Below are 13036 nucleotides of genomic sequence, written 5' to 3'. Positions count from 1 at the left end.
TTAAAAGAGGAGAAAACAAGAAAAAAATGAAAATTTAATTTTGAAACATAGTTTATCTTTAATTTCGACTTTTTAAAATTCAAAATTAAACCGAAAAAAGAAGAGCAAAACTGGCTAATTCGAATCTTTTTGAAAAAATGTAAAAAATAGTTTATGGAACATCATTAGTAATTTTTCCTGATTAAGATTAATTTTAAAATTTTGATGACATGTTTTAAATAGGTTAAAATCCAATCTGCACTTTGTTATAATATATGACAAATTGGACCAAGCTATATTTCTAACAAAGACAAATCATTATTTCTTCTAGATTTTCCAGAACAAAAATGTTAAAATAAATTTTAAAATACTTTGAAACAAGATTTAAATTTGATTCTACAGATTTTCTAGATTTGCCAGAATAATTTTTTTGAATTTTAATCATAATAATTTTTGAAGAAATATTTCACAAATATTCTTCGTCGAAAAAACAAGCTAAAATGAAGAATTAAATTAAAATGTATTTATTATTCTTTACAATAAATAAATAAAAAATACTTAACCATTGATTTAAATTGTCGGGGAAGAAGAGGAAGCAATTTAAAAGGTAAAAAGGTATATGTGTTTAAAAATCCTAAAATCATTTTTAAGGTTGTATTTTTTCTCTAAAATTGTCTTTCTGAAAGTTATAAGAAGCAAAGTAAGTAAAGAAGGAATTTAAAAGGTAAAAAGGTATATGTGTTTAAAAATCCTAAAATCATTTTTAAGGTTGTATTTTTTCTCTAAAATTGTCTTTCTGAATGTTATAAAAAGCAAAGTAAAAAAATAAATGAATTTATTTAAACAAGTGAAGACCAAGTCTTTAAAATATTTTCTCGGATTTTCAAATTCTATTTGAGTTTTGTCTCTCTTAGAATTAAAAATGTCGAGCTAAGCGAGACCAGCTTGCTAGTAAATAAATCCAATTCAAAAAATAGAGGCAGCTCACTGGTAAGTGCTGCTATTTGAGCTATTTTTAGAACAGGCCAGCGGGCGACTCATCTGGTCCTTACGGGATACCTGGTGCCCGCGGGCACCGCGTTGGTGACCCCTGCTCTAAATCTATACTGTTAACTAACTGCGCATGTGCACATTCCAGTGTTAACTGCTGTTAAATGCAAACTTGGGCTATGATATCATAATCTGCATGTATGCAAACTACAGCCACACTATAGAAATATCTATTTGTCATTTTGCACAGGCAGAAGGATGATGGTGCAGATGTTCCCAATGCTGCGGCCTGCAGTGAATGGGTTTAGTTGCAGCAGCCCAACGTGTGTCAGTCATGTGAGTGTAAAGTACACCAGAGGGACCACAGAGTGAGGGTCCCACTGGCCCCTTCATGCCCCCCCCCCCCCACGCAGGCGTCATTGCAGGGGACAGAGGGGGAGAGAGAGAGAGAGGTTGGAAATGAGTGAAGACCTCACAGAGGACCAGCAGCGTGTAATACTTACATCTAGTAAACATTACCAGGAAGGAGAAGAAGTCCTTGTCGTGAGCTGCAGGTGACAGTTTAACAGTTGTTGAGCATGTTTCCAAGCCCCAGCACGTCCACTCCCTTCTCCGTGAAGGACATATTAAACCTGGAGAACAGCCACGACCTCTTGTCCTCCCTGGACTTGCAGTCTTCCCGCATGGACTCATGCTGCACTCATGCGTCCTGCACTCATGCGTCCTGCTGCGCGCCGGCCCGCCTCAAGCAGGAACCTCTGCGGGACGCGCCGTCGCTCATGCCGCTGTTCGACGAGGACCTCCGCCAGGGGCCCAAATGCGGGGGCTTCGCAACTGCGGTTTACGGCAAAGCGCTGACGGAGATGGACCCGGTGAAGGAGGAAGGGTCGCACATGTTGGAGGAGAAACACGCAAAAGGTGAGTTGAACAGTTAACCTGCAGTAGTTAGTAAAAAAAAAAAAAAATGTTAAAAATGTATTCAAATGTGTTCCGCATAAGGCTCCTATTACTATTGATTATTTTGCGTGGGTAAAATTATTTATCTCATTCACAGACAGTATAGCATAAAATATTTAAATAAATACAAAAAAACATGTAAATACATTTTAAATAAAAACAGCATTCTTTGTAACGTCTGCATTATTTAAATTTTGTACACGTATTCCTTTATCTATATATGTGGAGGCTGAAGTGCGGGATTTTAAAATTGCGGTTCATTTTGAACAACACTTTTTTTTGTGAAACATGATTTGTTTCAGACATCTGAAAAGAGCTACAAAAAAAAAAGAAGCTCATATTTACACATATATCGAAACTATTGTCTCATTATATACTACATACTTAAGTATACTTTTATTATCCACGGCTAAAAATTACAGTAGAATGATTCAATACATTTTAGTGGGAAGTGTATTAAGGATATATATATATATATATATATATATATATATATATATATTATATATATATAAAGTATCTGTTTTACAGATAATGTTTTTAATGTTTAAAAAAATAATCTCAGTTAAATATGTGTTTAAGGTTTAAAAATCAATCTATTGTACATATATATATACGTATGTATGTATGTATATATGTATATATATATACATACATACATACGTGTATATATGTGTGTGCATATATATATATACACATGTATATATATATATATATATATATATATATATATATATATATATATATATATATATATATATATATATATATACAGCCCAAAGGGAATAAGCGGTAGAAAATGGATGGATGGATATATATAAATAAACATTAAAATGTTTTTAATGTTTAATAAGAAAATCTTAGTCAAATATGTGTTTGTTTAAAAATCTATTGTGTGTATATATTATATAAATTATCTGTTGTACACAAATTTTTTTTAATGTTTAATTAAAACAATCTCAGTTAAATCTGTTTAAGTTTTAAAAATCTATTGTGTCTGTGTTGTATGTGTATATATATATATATATATATATATATATATATATATATATATATATACCCGATTGGAACAAGTTAAACAGAGTTGTGATATGTACTTTCGTACCTTACAATTTAAAAAAAAAAAGCTATTAATTGCAATTGTTTAGTTTAACAAAAGGTCCCATACAAAAAAATAAGAAAATCAAACAAATTACATATATGTGACAAGTGTAATCATTTAGTGTTATTATTATATTATTACTACTAATTTTTACTGTTCTTAATTATCAAGTTAAATTTTTTTTTTTTTTTTACTGTAGGTAAAATCTGCACTGCAACGACATAATATTTCCTATCCTAAGCAATTACGCAAAATAAGTGGAAAAAACATAAACAAAATATTATGATATATATCGGAAATGTTTGACCTATTTTGTCTTTTCCGGAAGAACTGAGTCATCTGGGTCCGCCAGCAGAAGGCCAGAAGCCGGACGACCCGAACCGACCGAAGGCCCGAAGACGCCGGAAGCCGCGGATCCTCTTCTCCCAGGCGCAGGTGTACGAGCTGGAGCGCCGCTTCAAGCAGCAGCGCTACCTGTCCGCCCCGGAGAGAGACCACCTGGCCGGGCTCCTCAAACTCACCCCCACCCAGGTGAAGATCTGGTTCCAGAACAGAAGGTACAAGTGCAAGCGCCAGAGGCAGGACCAGAGCCTGGAGATGGTGTCCCTGCCCCCGCCCAGGAGGGTGTCCGTGCCGGTGCTGGTGCGGGACGGCAAGCCCTGCATGGCGGCCGACACCAGCACCTGCAACCCGTCCTACTGCATGGCTCACGTCAACCACTTCACTTATAACAACTACCCGCCCTTCAACGGCTACACAAACACGGCCTGCAGCGCAAACTACGCCTGCAATTACCCCACGACGACGTCCAATAACGGAAATTACATGAACTTTGGCGTGGGGGATTTAAACAACGTGCAGCCCAGCTTCCCTTCCAGCAACAGCGGGGCCTCACTACATGGAATTAGGACTTGGTAGGCACCTTCACAGCATGCATGCAGTTATTTTGGTCTTCAATATTTAACGATTTTGATATAGTGTTTTGCGCAAATGTCCTTATAATGAGTTTTGTGATATGAGAGTAAACAAAAAAATACATAAATAAAGAGCACATATACTTTTATAAATGCAAATTGTCAAAATATGTTACCAAAGGGCGTAAAAGTGGGATGTTGGCTTTTGTAAAAAAAAAAAAAAAAATTCTGTCAATTATTAAAAAAAAGTTATATAAGATTAAATAATTGTTGAACGATAATGAGTTTGCTTTAAAAATACAAAAAGGTTCCTTCCACCTTTGCAACAGACTTTGGAACACTTAACACAGACGTCATAACTTCATCAAAGTGAAGTGAATTATATTTATATAGCACTTTTCTCTAATGCAGGGATCACCAACCTTTTTGAAACCAAGAGCAATTTCTTGGGTACTGATTAATGCGAAGGGCTACCAGTTTGATACACACTTAAATAAATTGCCAGAAACTCAATTTACCATTAATAAATAAATCTATATGTATATATACAAAAAAAGGGGGTATTTCTGTGCCATTCCGTCGTACATTTTTTTCCTTTTATGGAAGGTTTTCTGTAGAGAATAAATGATGAAAAAACACTTAATTGAACGGTTTAAAAGAGGAGAAAACAGGAACAAAAAGATTAAAATAAAATTTTGATACATAGTTTATCTTCAATTTCAACTCTTTAAAATTCAAAATTCAACCAAAAAAAAGAATAGAAAAACTAGCTAATTCGAATCTTGATGAAATTATTTAAAAAAAGAATTTATGGAACATCATTAGTTATTTTTCCTGATTAAGATTAATTTTAGAATGTTTTAAATAGGTTAAAATCCAATCTGCACTTTGTTAGAATATATAACAAATTGGACCAAGCTATATTTCTAACAAAGAGAAATCAAAATTTCTTCTGGGTTTTCCAGAACAAAAATTTTAAAAGAAATTCAAAAGACTTTGAAATAGGATTTAAATTTGATTCTACAGATGTTCTAGATTTGCCAGAATATATATCTTTTTATTTTAATCACAATAAGCGTGAAGAAATATTTCACAAATATTCTTCGTCAAAAAAACAGAAGCTAAAATTAAGAATTAAATTAAATTTTATTTATTATTCTTTACAATAAAAAAATACTTAACCATTGATTTAAATTGTCAGGAAAGAAGAGGAAGGAATTTAAAAAGGTAAAAAGGTATATGTGTTTAAAAATCCTAAAATCTTTTTTATGTATTTTTTCTCTAAAATTGTCTTTCTGAAAGTTATAAGAAGCAAAGTTAAAAAAAAAAAAGAGTTTATTTAAACAAGTGAAGATCAAGTCTTTAAAATATTTTCTTGGATTTTCAAATTCTATTTGAGTTTTGTCTCTCTTAGAATTAAAAATGTCGAGCAAAGCGAGACCAGCTTGCTAGTAAATAAATACAATTTAAAAAATAGAGGCAGCTCACTGGTAAGTGCTGCTATTTAAGCTATTTTTAGAACAGGCCAGCGGGCGACTCATCTGGTCCCCACGGGCAACCTGGTGCCCGTGGGCACCGCGTTGGTGACCCCTGCTCTAGTGACTCAAAGCACTTAAACATAGTGAAACCCAACATCTAAGTTACATGTAAACCAGTGTGGGTGCTGTCACGCCAAAAACCTTCCCCCCGGAAGACATTTGGCGTGACAGCCCCTCTAATACCTGAAGGACCCCAATGAGGGCGTGATAATACCAAGTTAAATGACTCTTAAAGGTTACAGCTGCAGAATTAGCGAAGCAAAAATAGCTTGAAAGGTTAGCATGCTGGAATGCTAATATTTTTTCCTCACCGTTATTTTTCACCATTGACAATCAACCAATTATAATGCTTTTAAAACAGGCAGATGTGTGGGCTGCTTTAAGGTCCTTCCACCCTCATGGGGGCCCTTCAAGCATTAGAGGGGCTGTCACGCCAAATGCCTTCCGAGGGGAAGGTTTTTGTAGGGGGGAAGAAATTTGGCGTGACAGTGCCACTGGGAGCAGGTGAAGTGTCTCGTTCAAGGGCACAACGGTAGGGACGAGGATGGCGGAAGCGGGGATCAAACCGGGAACCCTCAAGTTGCTGGCACGGCCACTCTACCGACCGAGCTATACGTTCATCTTTAAGATTTGACACACAGCACCTACATTTTGAAACAAGAATGAGGTGACAGACAAAATATAACTGTGGTGCGTTCATACTTTCAATTGGACATATTAAAATATGATTACTTACATTTATATTTTGGTCACTTTATATTAAATTTGTTGGGAAGTTATCCACAAACCCTGTTTCTATATGAGTTGGGGAAATTGTGTTAGATGTAAATATAAACGGAATACAATGATTTGCAAATCACGTCAAACCCATATTCAGTTGAATGCACTACAAAGACAAGATATTTGATGTTCAAACTCATAAACTTTATTTTTTGCAAATAATAATTAACTTGGAATTTCATGGCTGCAACACGTGCCAAAGTAGTTGGGAAAGGGCATGTTCACCACTGTGTTACATCACCTTTTCTTTTAACAACACTCAATAAACGTTTGGGAACTGAGGAAACTAATTGTTGAAGCTTTGAAAGTGGAATTCTTTCCCATTCTTGTTTTATGTAGAGCTTCAGTCGTTCAACAGTCCGGGGTCTCCACTGTCGTATTTTACGCTTCATAATGCGCCACACATTTTCGATGGGAGACAGGTCTCGACTGCAGGCGGGCCAGGAAAGTACCCGCACTCTTTTTTTATGAAGCCAGGCTGTTGTAACACTTGTCTTGCTGAAATAAGCAGAGGCGTCCATGATAACGTTGCTTGGATGACAGCATATATTGCTCCAAAACCTGTATGTACCATTCAGCATTAATGGTGCCTTCACAGATGTGTAAGTTACCCATGTCTTGGGCACTAATACACCCTCATACCATCACACATGCTGACTTTTGAACTTTGCGCCTATAACAATCCGAATGGTTATTTTCCTCTTTGTTCTGGAGGACACCACGTCCTCTGTTTCCAAATATAATTTGAAATGTGGACTCGTCAGACCACAGAATACCCTTCCACTTTTCATCAGTCCATCTTAGGTGAGCTCGGGCCCAGCCAAGCTGGCGGCCTTTCAGGATATTGTTGATAAATGGGTTTGGCTTTGCATAGTAACGCTTTAACTTGCACTTACAGATGTAGCGACCAACTGTAGTTACTGACAGTGGTTTTATGAAGTGTTCCTGAGCCCATGTGGTGATATCCTTTACACACGGTCGTTTTTTGATGCAGTACCGCCTGAGGGCTCAAAAGTCCGTAATATCATTGCTTACGTGCAGTGATTTCTCCAGATTCTCTGAACTTTTTGATGAATGTACGGACCGTAGATGGTAAAATCCCTAAATTCCTTGCAATAGCTCGTTGAGAAATGTTGTTCTAAAACTGTTCGACAATTTGCTTACAAAGTGGTGACCCTCACCCCATCCTTGTTTGTGAATTACTTAGCATTTCATGGAGGCTGCTTTTATACCCACTCATGGCACCAACCTGTTCCCAATTAGCCTGCACACCTGTGGGATGTTCCATATAAGTGTTTGATGAGCATTCCTCAACATTGCCACCTTTCCCAACTTATTGGTCACGTGTTGCTGGCATCAAATTCTAAAGTTAATGATTATTTGCAAAATAAAAACGTTTATCAGTTTGAACATCAAATATGTTGTCTTTGTAGCATATTCAATTGAATATGGGTTGAAAATGATTTGCAAATCACTGTATTCCGTTTGTATTTACATCTAACACAATTTCCCAACTCATATGGAAACGGGGTTTGTACATAAATTCTAGATATTTTAATCCCATTTAAAAAAATCAAAAACCTAATTAAGGTTTTTAGATCCATCTATTTTTTACCGCTTATCCCTTTCGGGGTGGTGGGGGGTGCTGGAGCCTATCTCGGTTGCATTCGGGCGGTAGGCGGGGTACACCCTGGACAAGTCTCCACCTCATCGCAGGACCAACACAGATAGACAACGTTCACACTTGTGTTATAAAATTGCAAACAAATTCATGCAACAGTTTGTTTGAGCAGGTAAACATACCAAGTGTGTGTGTGTTTGTGTGTGGCAACTTGGGTTTAGGGTGGGCTAGGGGACCCTTTAGGAGTCATGGGGGCCCAGAATGTGGCGCTATGTGTGCAGCAAAACTAATTATTTTAACAGTTGGTCTAACAAAAAAATCTGTCAAGCTCTCACATGGTTTGTGTCGAGTTAAACTGTTCAAGAGGCTATTATGAGACTTCCTTCAAAGTGCTTCAAAAAAGGTTAAAAGGTGGTTAGTAGTTTACATATTTTACAACCGGGCTGTCAGACAAATGTACACTCACTAAACGTGTTTGATGACCGCCCGCAGCACCAAGACGCGTGTACGCCAAATGACCGTGACATTCGAGTTTTTCCATTCGTTACATAGCATGAGTACTTTTACTATACACAGGTTTAAATGCTTTTAGACTCATTTTAATCTTGTACACATTGACTATAAACCAACTTTCAAGTTAGTATGTTACTTGCAGTATTTCCTATGCAGTATCAGCATATTTGCTTGCCATATATAAATAGGCCTAATAGTTTGCACAATTTTTAACATTTTGACATTTTATTTATCCAGCATGCTAATACTTTTAGTGTATTCTAATGTATTGTAATATACTGTATGTAGCTTGGTTAAGATATGTTTAGGACAGGGGTTGACAACCAAAAATGCTGAAAGAGCCATATTGGACCAAAAGTACAAAAAACAAATCTCTTTGGAGCCGCAAAAAAAAATTAAAAGTCGTATATAAGTCTAATGATAAAGGCAACAGATAAGTGTCTATCCTACTATCATAATGAGTATGTGTTGCAGGCGGAAGCAAATCTTTGTTGACAGAAATGTTGAATTTTTCTATTCATTTTACACAATTTTTACAGCATTAGAAGCCATTAGTAAATCAGAGGTTACTCAGAATGTGAGAGAACTACGGGAAATTCCTGGCTTTTTAATGGCCAAAGGTGTAGATGTGTGTGTCCAAGTTAAAGGAAACAGCAGGCTGTCTGCTTTTAATACATTTATTACAGTCTTTGGCAAGCTAGGTAATGTTTGCTGTGGTCTGGAACGACATGGCACACAAACAACTATTTAAAATGCAGCCAATATTACATAAAGATAATGTGTCATGAGACATGCAAATATAAATGAAAAACAAAGAGGACATAAGTAAAGGATATTAAATGAGATCAAATACACCTACAAATGAGGCATAATGATGCAAATTGTACATACAGCTAGCCTAAATAGCATGTTAGCATAGATTAGCTTTCAGCCATGCATTGACCAAATACGCCTGATTAGCACTCAAACAAGTCACTAACATCAACAAAGCGCACCTTTGGGCATTTATGCAAAGCATAAACCGTTTGGTGGACAAAATTAGACAAAGGAGTAGAATATTGTACATGTAAACCAGTGGTCCCCAACCTTTTTGTGTCCGCGGACCGGTCAACGCTTAATAATTTGTCCCGCGGCCTTGGGTTGGGGGGGCGGGAAAATCCCTTTTTTTCTTTGTCATGAAAAAGGGACGTTTTTCTCACGAAAAAGGGAGGTTTTTGTGATTGGTGCACTAATAGTAAGTGTCTATTGTGTTTATTATGTTGATTTAATTAAAAAAAAAAAAAAAAAAAAAATTTTTTTTTTTTTTTTAAATGAATAAAAATGTATTCTGCGGCCCACTGATGTAAACAAACTGTTGCTACAGACCACACTATGGTGAGTTCAAGAACCACCGAAATTAGTAGGACAAAACAATGTTCACCAAATACTCTCATCAGTGACACATACACACAAACATATTAAACAGTGGGCTTTCTAACAACTGGAAAGGTTTGTGTCATGTTTGTCCTCAAACAAAAAACGTACTAAAAGAAAAAAACTATGTTCCCATTTTCAATCCTTTTCTAAAAATGAGCCACTAAGGCGGGTGCCACATGCGGCTCGAGAGCCGCGGGTTGCTGACCCCCGGTTTAGGATACATTTACATCCTCGGTCGACACTATAAGGTGCTTAAGGCAAACAAATCCATTTATGTTAAAGATAAAGTACACACTTAAAAGGAACGTGCACAATTATAACTCACAAAATTTCACGTCTCACATTTCAGCAACCATTTTAGTTTACTTTCTCACGGATATACTTGTATACTTTAGAGTAGTCAGTGTACAGCTTGCAGTACAGTTAAAATGTCCACTGAAAATGTGTGAACACAGCTACACTGGGACAATTAAAGTATTTAGTCAGCCACCGATTGTGCAAGTTCTCCCACTTAAAATGATGACAGAGGTCTGTAATTTTCATCATAGGTACACTTCAACTGTGAGAGACAAAATGTGAAAAAAAAATCCAGGAATAAACATTGTAGGAATTTTAAAGAATTTGTAAATTATGGTGGAAAATAAGTATTTGGTCAATTATTCAAAGCTCTCACTGATGGAAGGAGGTTTTGGCTGAAAATCTCACGATACATGGCCCCATTCATTCTTTCCTTAACAAGAAATAATCGTCCTGTCCCTTAGCAGAAAAACAGCCCCAAAACATGATGTTTCCACCCCCATGCTTCACAGTAGGTATGGTGTTCTTGGAATGCAACTCAGTATTCTTCTTCCTCCAAACACGATGAGTTGAGTTTGTACCAAAATGGATACATAGATGATATAGCAGAGGATTGGGAGAATGTCATGTGGTCAGATAAAACCAAAATAGAACATTTTGGTATAAACTCAACTTGTCGTGTTTGGAGGAAGAAGAATACAGAGTAGCATCCCAAGAACACCACACCTACTGTGAAGCATGTGGGTGGAAACATCATGCTTTGGGGCTGTTTTTCTAAGGGGACAGGACGACTAATCCGTGTTAAGGAAAGAATGAATGGGGCCATGTATCATGAGATTTTGAGCCAAACCTCCTATCAGTGAGAGCTTTGAATGGTTGACCAAATACTTATTTTCCACCATAATTTACAAATAAATTCCTGAAAATTCCTACATGTGAATTCCTGTTTTTTTTTTCCACATTCTGTCTCTCACAGTTGAAGTGTACCTATGATGAAAATTACAGACCTCTGTCATCATTTTAAGTGGGAGAACTTGCACAATCGGTGGCTGACTAAATGCTTTTTTGCCCCACTGTATATTAGTGTGTAAATGGCTTGCAACACAAGTGACTACAATGACAATTGTCTTTCCTGTACTCAAGCAGCATGGTGCATGAGTATACCATTATGGTCTAGGGGTGCGCGAGCAGGGAGTATTTGCAGTACATTGAGGCGAAACGTGAATTCCAACACTTGGTATCACATTCTGCTTGAAAAAGCAGGCCGCATGGCGCAACAGCATAAGGATTCCAAACACACCACCTTGCAGGGGAAAATAAAAGTGATGGCGGGGCAAAGTATGTCTCTTGAACCCCAATCCTCAAGCAAAGGAAGGTGTATCCACCGACACCCTGAAGTAAACATCGGATATATTCGATGCCTAAGAGGATTAAGGCAGTCCATCCATCCATCCTTGACATTTGGACGCTATTAGAAAATATTCACAAAGAGGTGCACTCATTGTGCTGCCATGCCGCTATTTAGACATTACGATGTTATTTTAGACTTTTACAAGATGTACACGGATTACTCCAAGTTACATTTCTATTGCATTGTCCTTTTAGAAAATAATAAAATGATTACTGAAGTATGAGCAATGTGTGTAAGTTACTAAGGCATATTATTACCCCCGCATGTCAACTCCATCAAATGCAAGTATATCTTATTAAAATGATGGCAATGTGAGGCGATGGCAGCGAGGTCATGCAGCTCCTCTGGACACGCTCTCCTATGAGGTGCTGAAAAGGCAACGTCAGATAACAAATCCACACAGACCAAAAATATCCCCCTCCCCTTACCCTTGCCCACATTGGAGAGGGGAAAAACGGGCAGGATAGTTTGCTTTTCCGGGTCTTATCTGAAGAAAGACAGGGATGCGTGCTGTTCTGTCTCGGCCATATATGTGCTCGTGGCTACAGCTTGCACGTAACTTGCAAGCAAGGCTAACAGGTGTTTTAGGAGGTGCAAACCTTTCTGAAAGATTCAAATCCCTGTTTGAAATGTATAGTTATGGGTTAAAAGTACCGGGACATTTTGATGCCTTTGAAATAGTTAATCAATGTACAGAACCTTAAATTCTTGCAAAACTGAAGTAAAGATAAGATCATTTTATATACTTTTTTTACTCTTTTTTTGTTAATTGTTACTCCAGAATAAGGACCATTAGTTATCAAATTGAAGGTCCTTAGCTGTCTTGTTTTAACTGTTATTTACAGCTGATGCACCCACCATTGGACACAGATGAAAATGAGTGTTTTGTTTTTTGCTTATATGGTGAGTTGTTGAATACAGACAGAATTAAAATTACAACTTTTTTTGGTTAGCAACTCATTTGTTATTCTAATGTAAAAAGCTATACAAAAAATAAGATGTTCTGGCATTGTTGTCTTGTTGCAGGTAACCATCTTTGTAATAAAGCACTTTACGACAAATGTAACTCAAAAGTAATGTGGGATTAATAGATTGTAAATAATTAATTACTTTCAAATACTTAACTAATAATTAAATTTTTGCAAGCAACTTACACATTCTCTTTATATTTGTCCACAGAAAAAAAATAAGGTTATATATTTATTCTAATAAATATGTAAACATTTTCTTAAATACTCAATAATCCGAATTATATTTTCCTTAACCCTCTCGGAACATTCAATTCGATTTGCCTTTAAAGTCAAATATAAATGTCTGAGTTTTTTAAAGGCCCTATATACTGTACATTTTGTATTGACCTTTTATTTATTGTTTTTATGTCAAAGGAATTACAATTGTGGAGCATTTTTCTACTTAAAAAGTAGTCAAAACCCTTTGAAACTATTGCGATATCTATTCTGATGATGCAACATCAGAGCACCTGGTTTCAGTATCTCGCTCTAGTTTTTTTGCTCAAAT

At 36.5% G+C, this 13036-nt stretch overlaps 2 protein-coding genes across 3 annotated transcripts in view; one reads left to right on the top strand and one right to left on the bottom strand.

The window, feature by feature from the left end:
- bnip1a (BCL2 interacting protein 1a) overlaps positions 1–13036 on the bottom strand; it is a 51030-nt gene that overhangs the window by 31987 nt on the left and 6007 nt on the right. For both annotated transcript variants that reach the window (XR_009806947.1, XR_009806948.1), the window contains exon 7: positions 1473–1823. The gene's annotated coding sequence lies outside the window, so the exon portion shown is untranslated. The remainder of the gene's footprint in view (positions 1–1472; positions 1824–13036) is intronic.
- Positions 1372–4120, top strand: nkx2.5 (NK2 homeobox 5). The gene is made up of 2 exons (XM_061901892.1): positions 1372–1887; positions 3357–4120. The coding sequence occupies exons 1-2, from the start codon at positions 1548–1550 to the stop codon at positions 3944–3946; spliced, it is 930 nt and encodes a 309-aa protein (XP_061757876.1). The 5' UTR covers positions 1372–1547; the 3' UTR covers positions 3947–4120.

Source organism: Nerophis ophidion, linkage group LG05 (assembly GCF_033978795.1).
Source record: "Nerophis ophidion isolate RoL-2023_Sa linkage group LG05, RoL_Noph_v1.0, whole genome shotgun sequence".
Taxonomy (NCBI): domain Eukaryota; kingdom Metazoa; phylum Chordata; class Actinopteri; order Syngnathiformes; family Syngnathidae; genus Nerophis; species Nerophis ophidion.
This window is presented reverse-complemented; position numbering and strand designations above follow the sequence as displayed.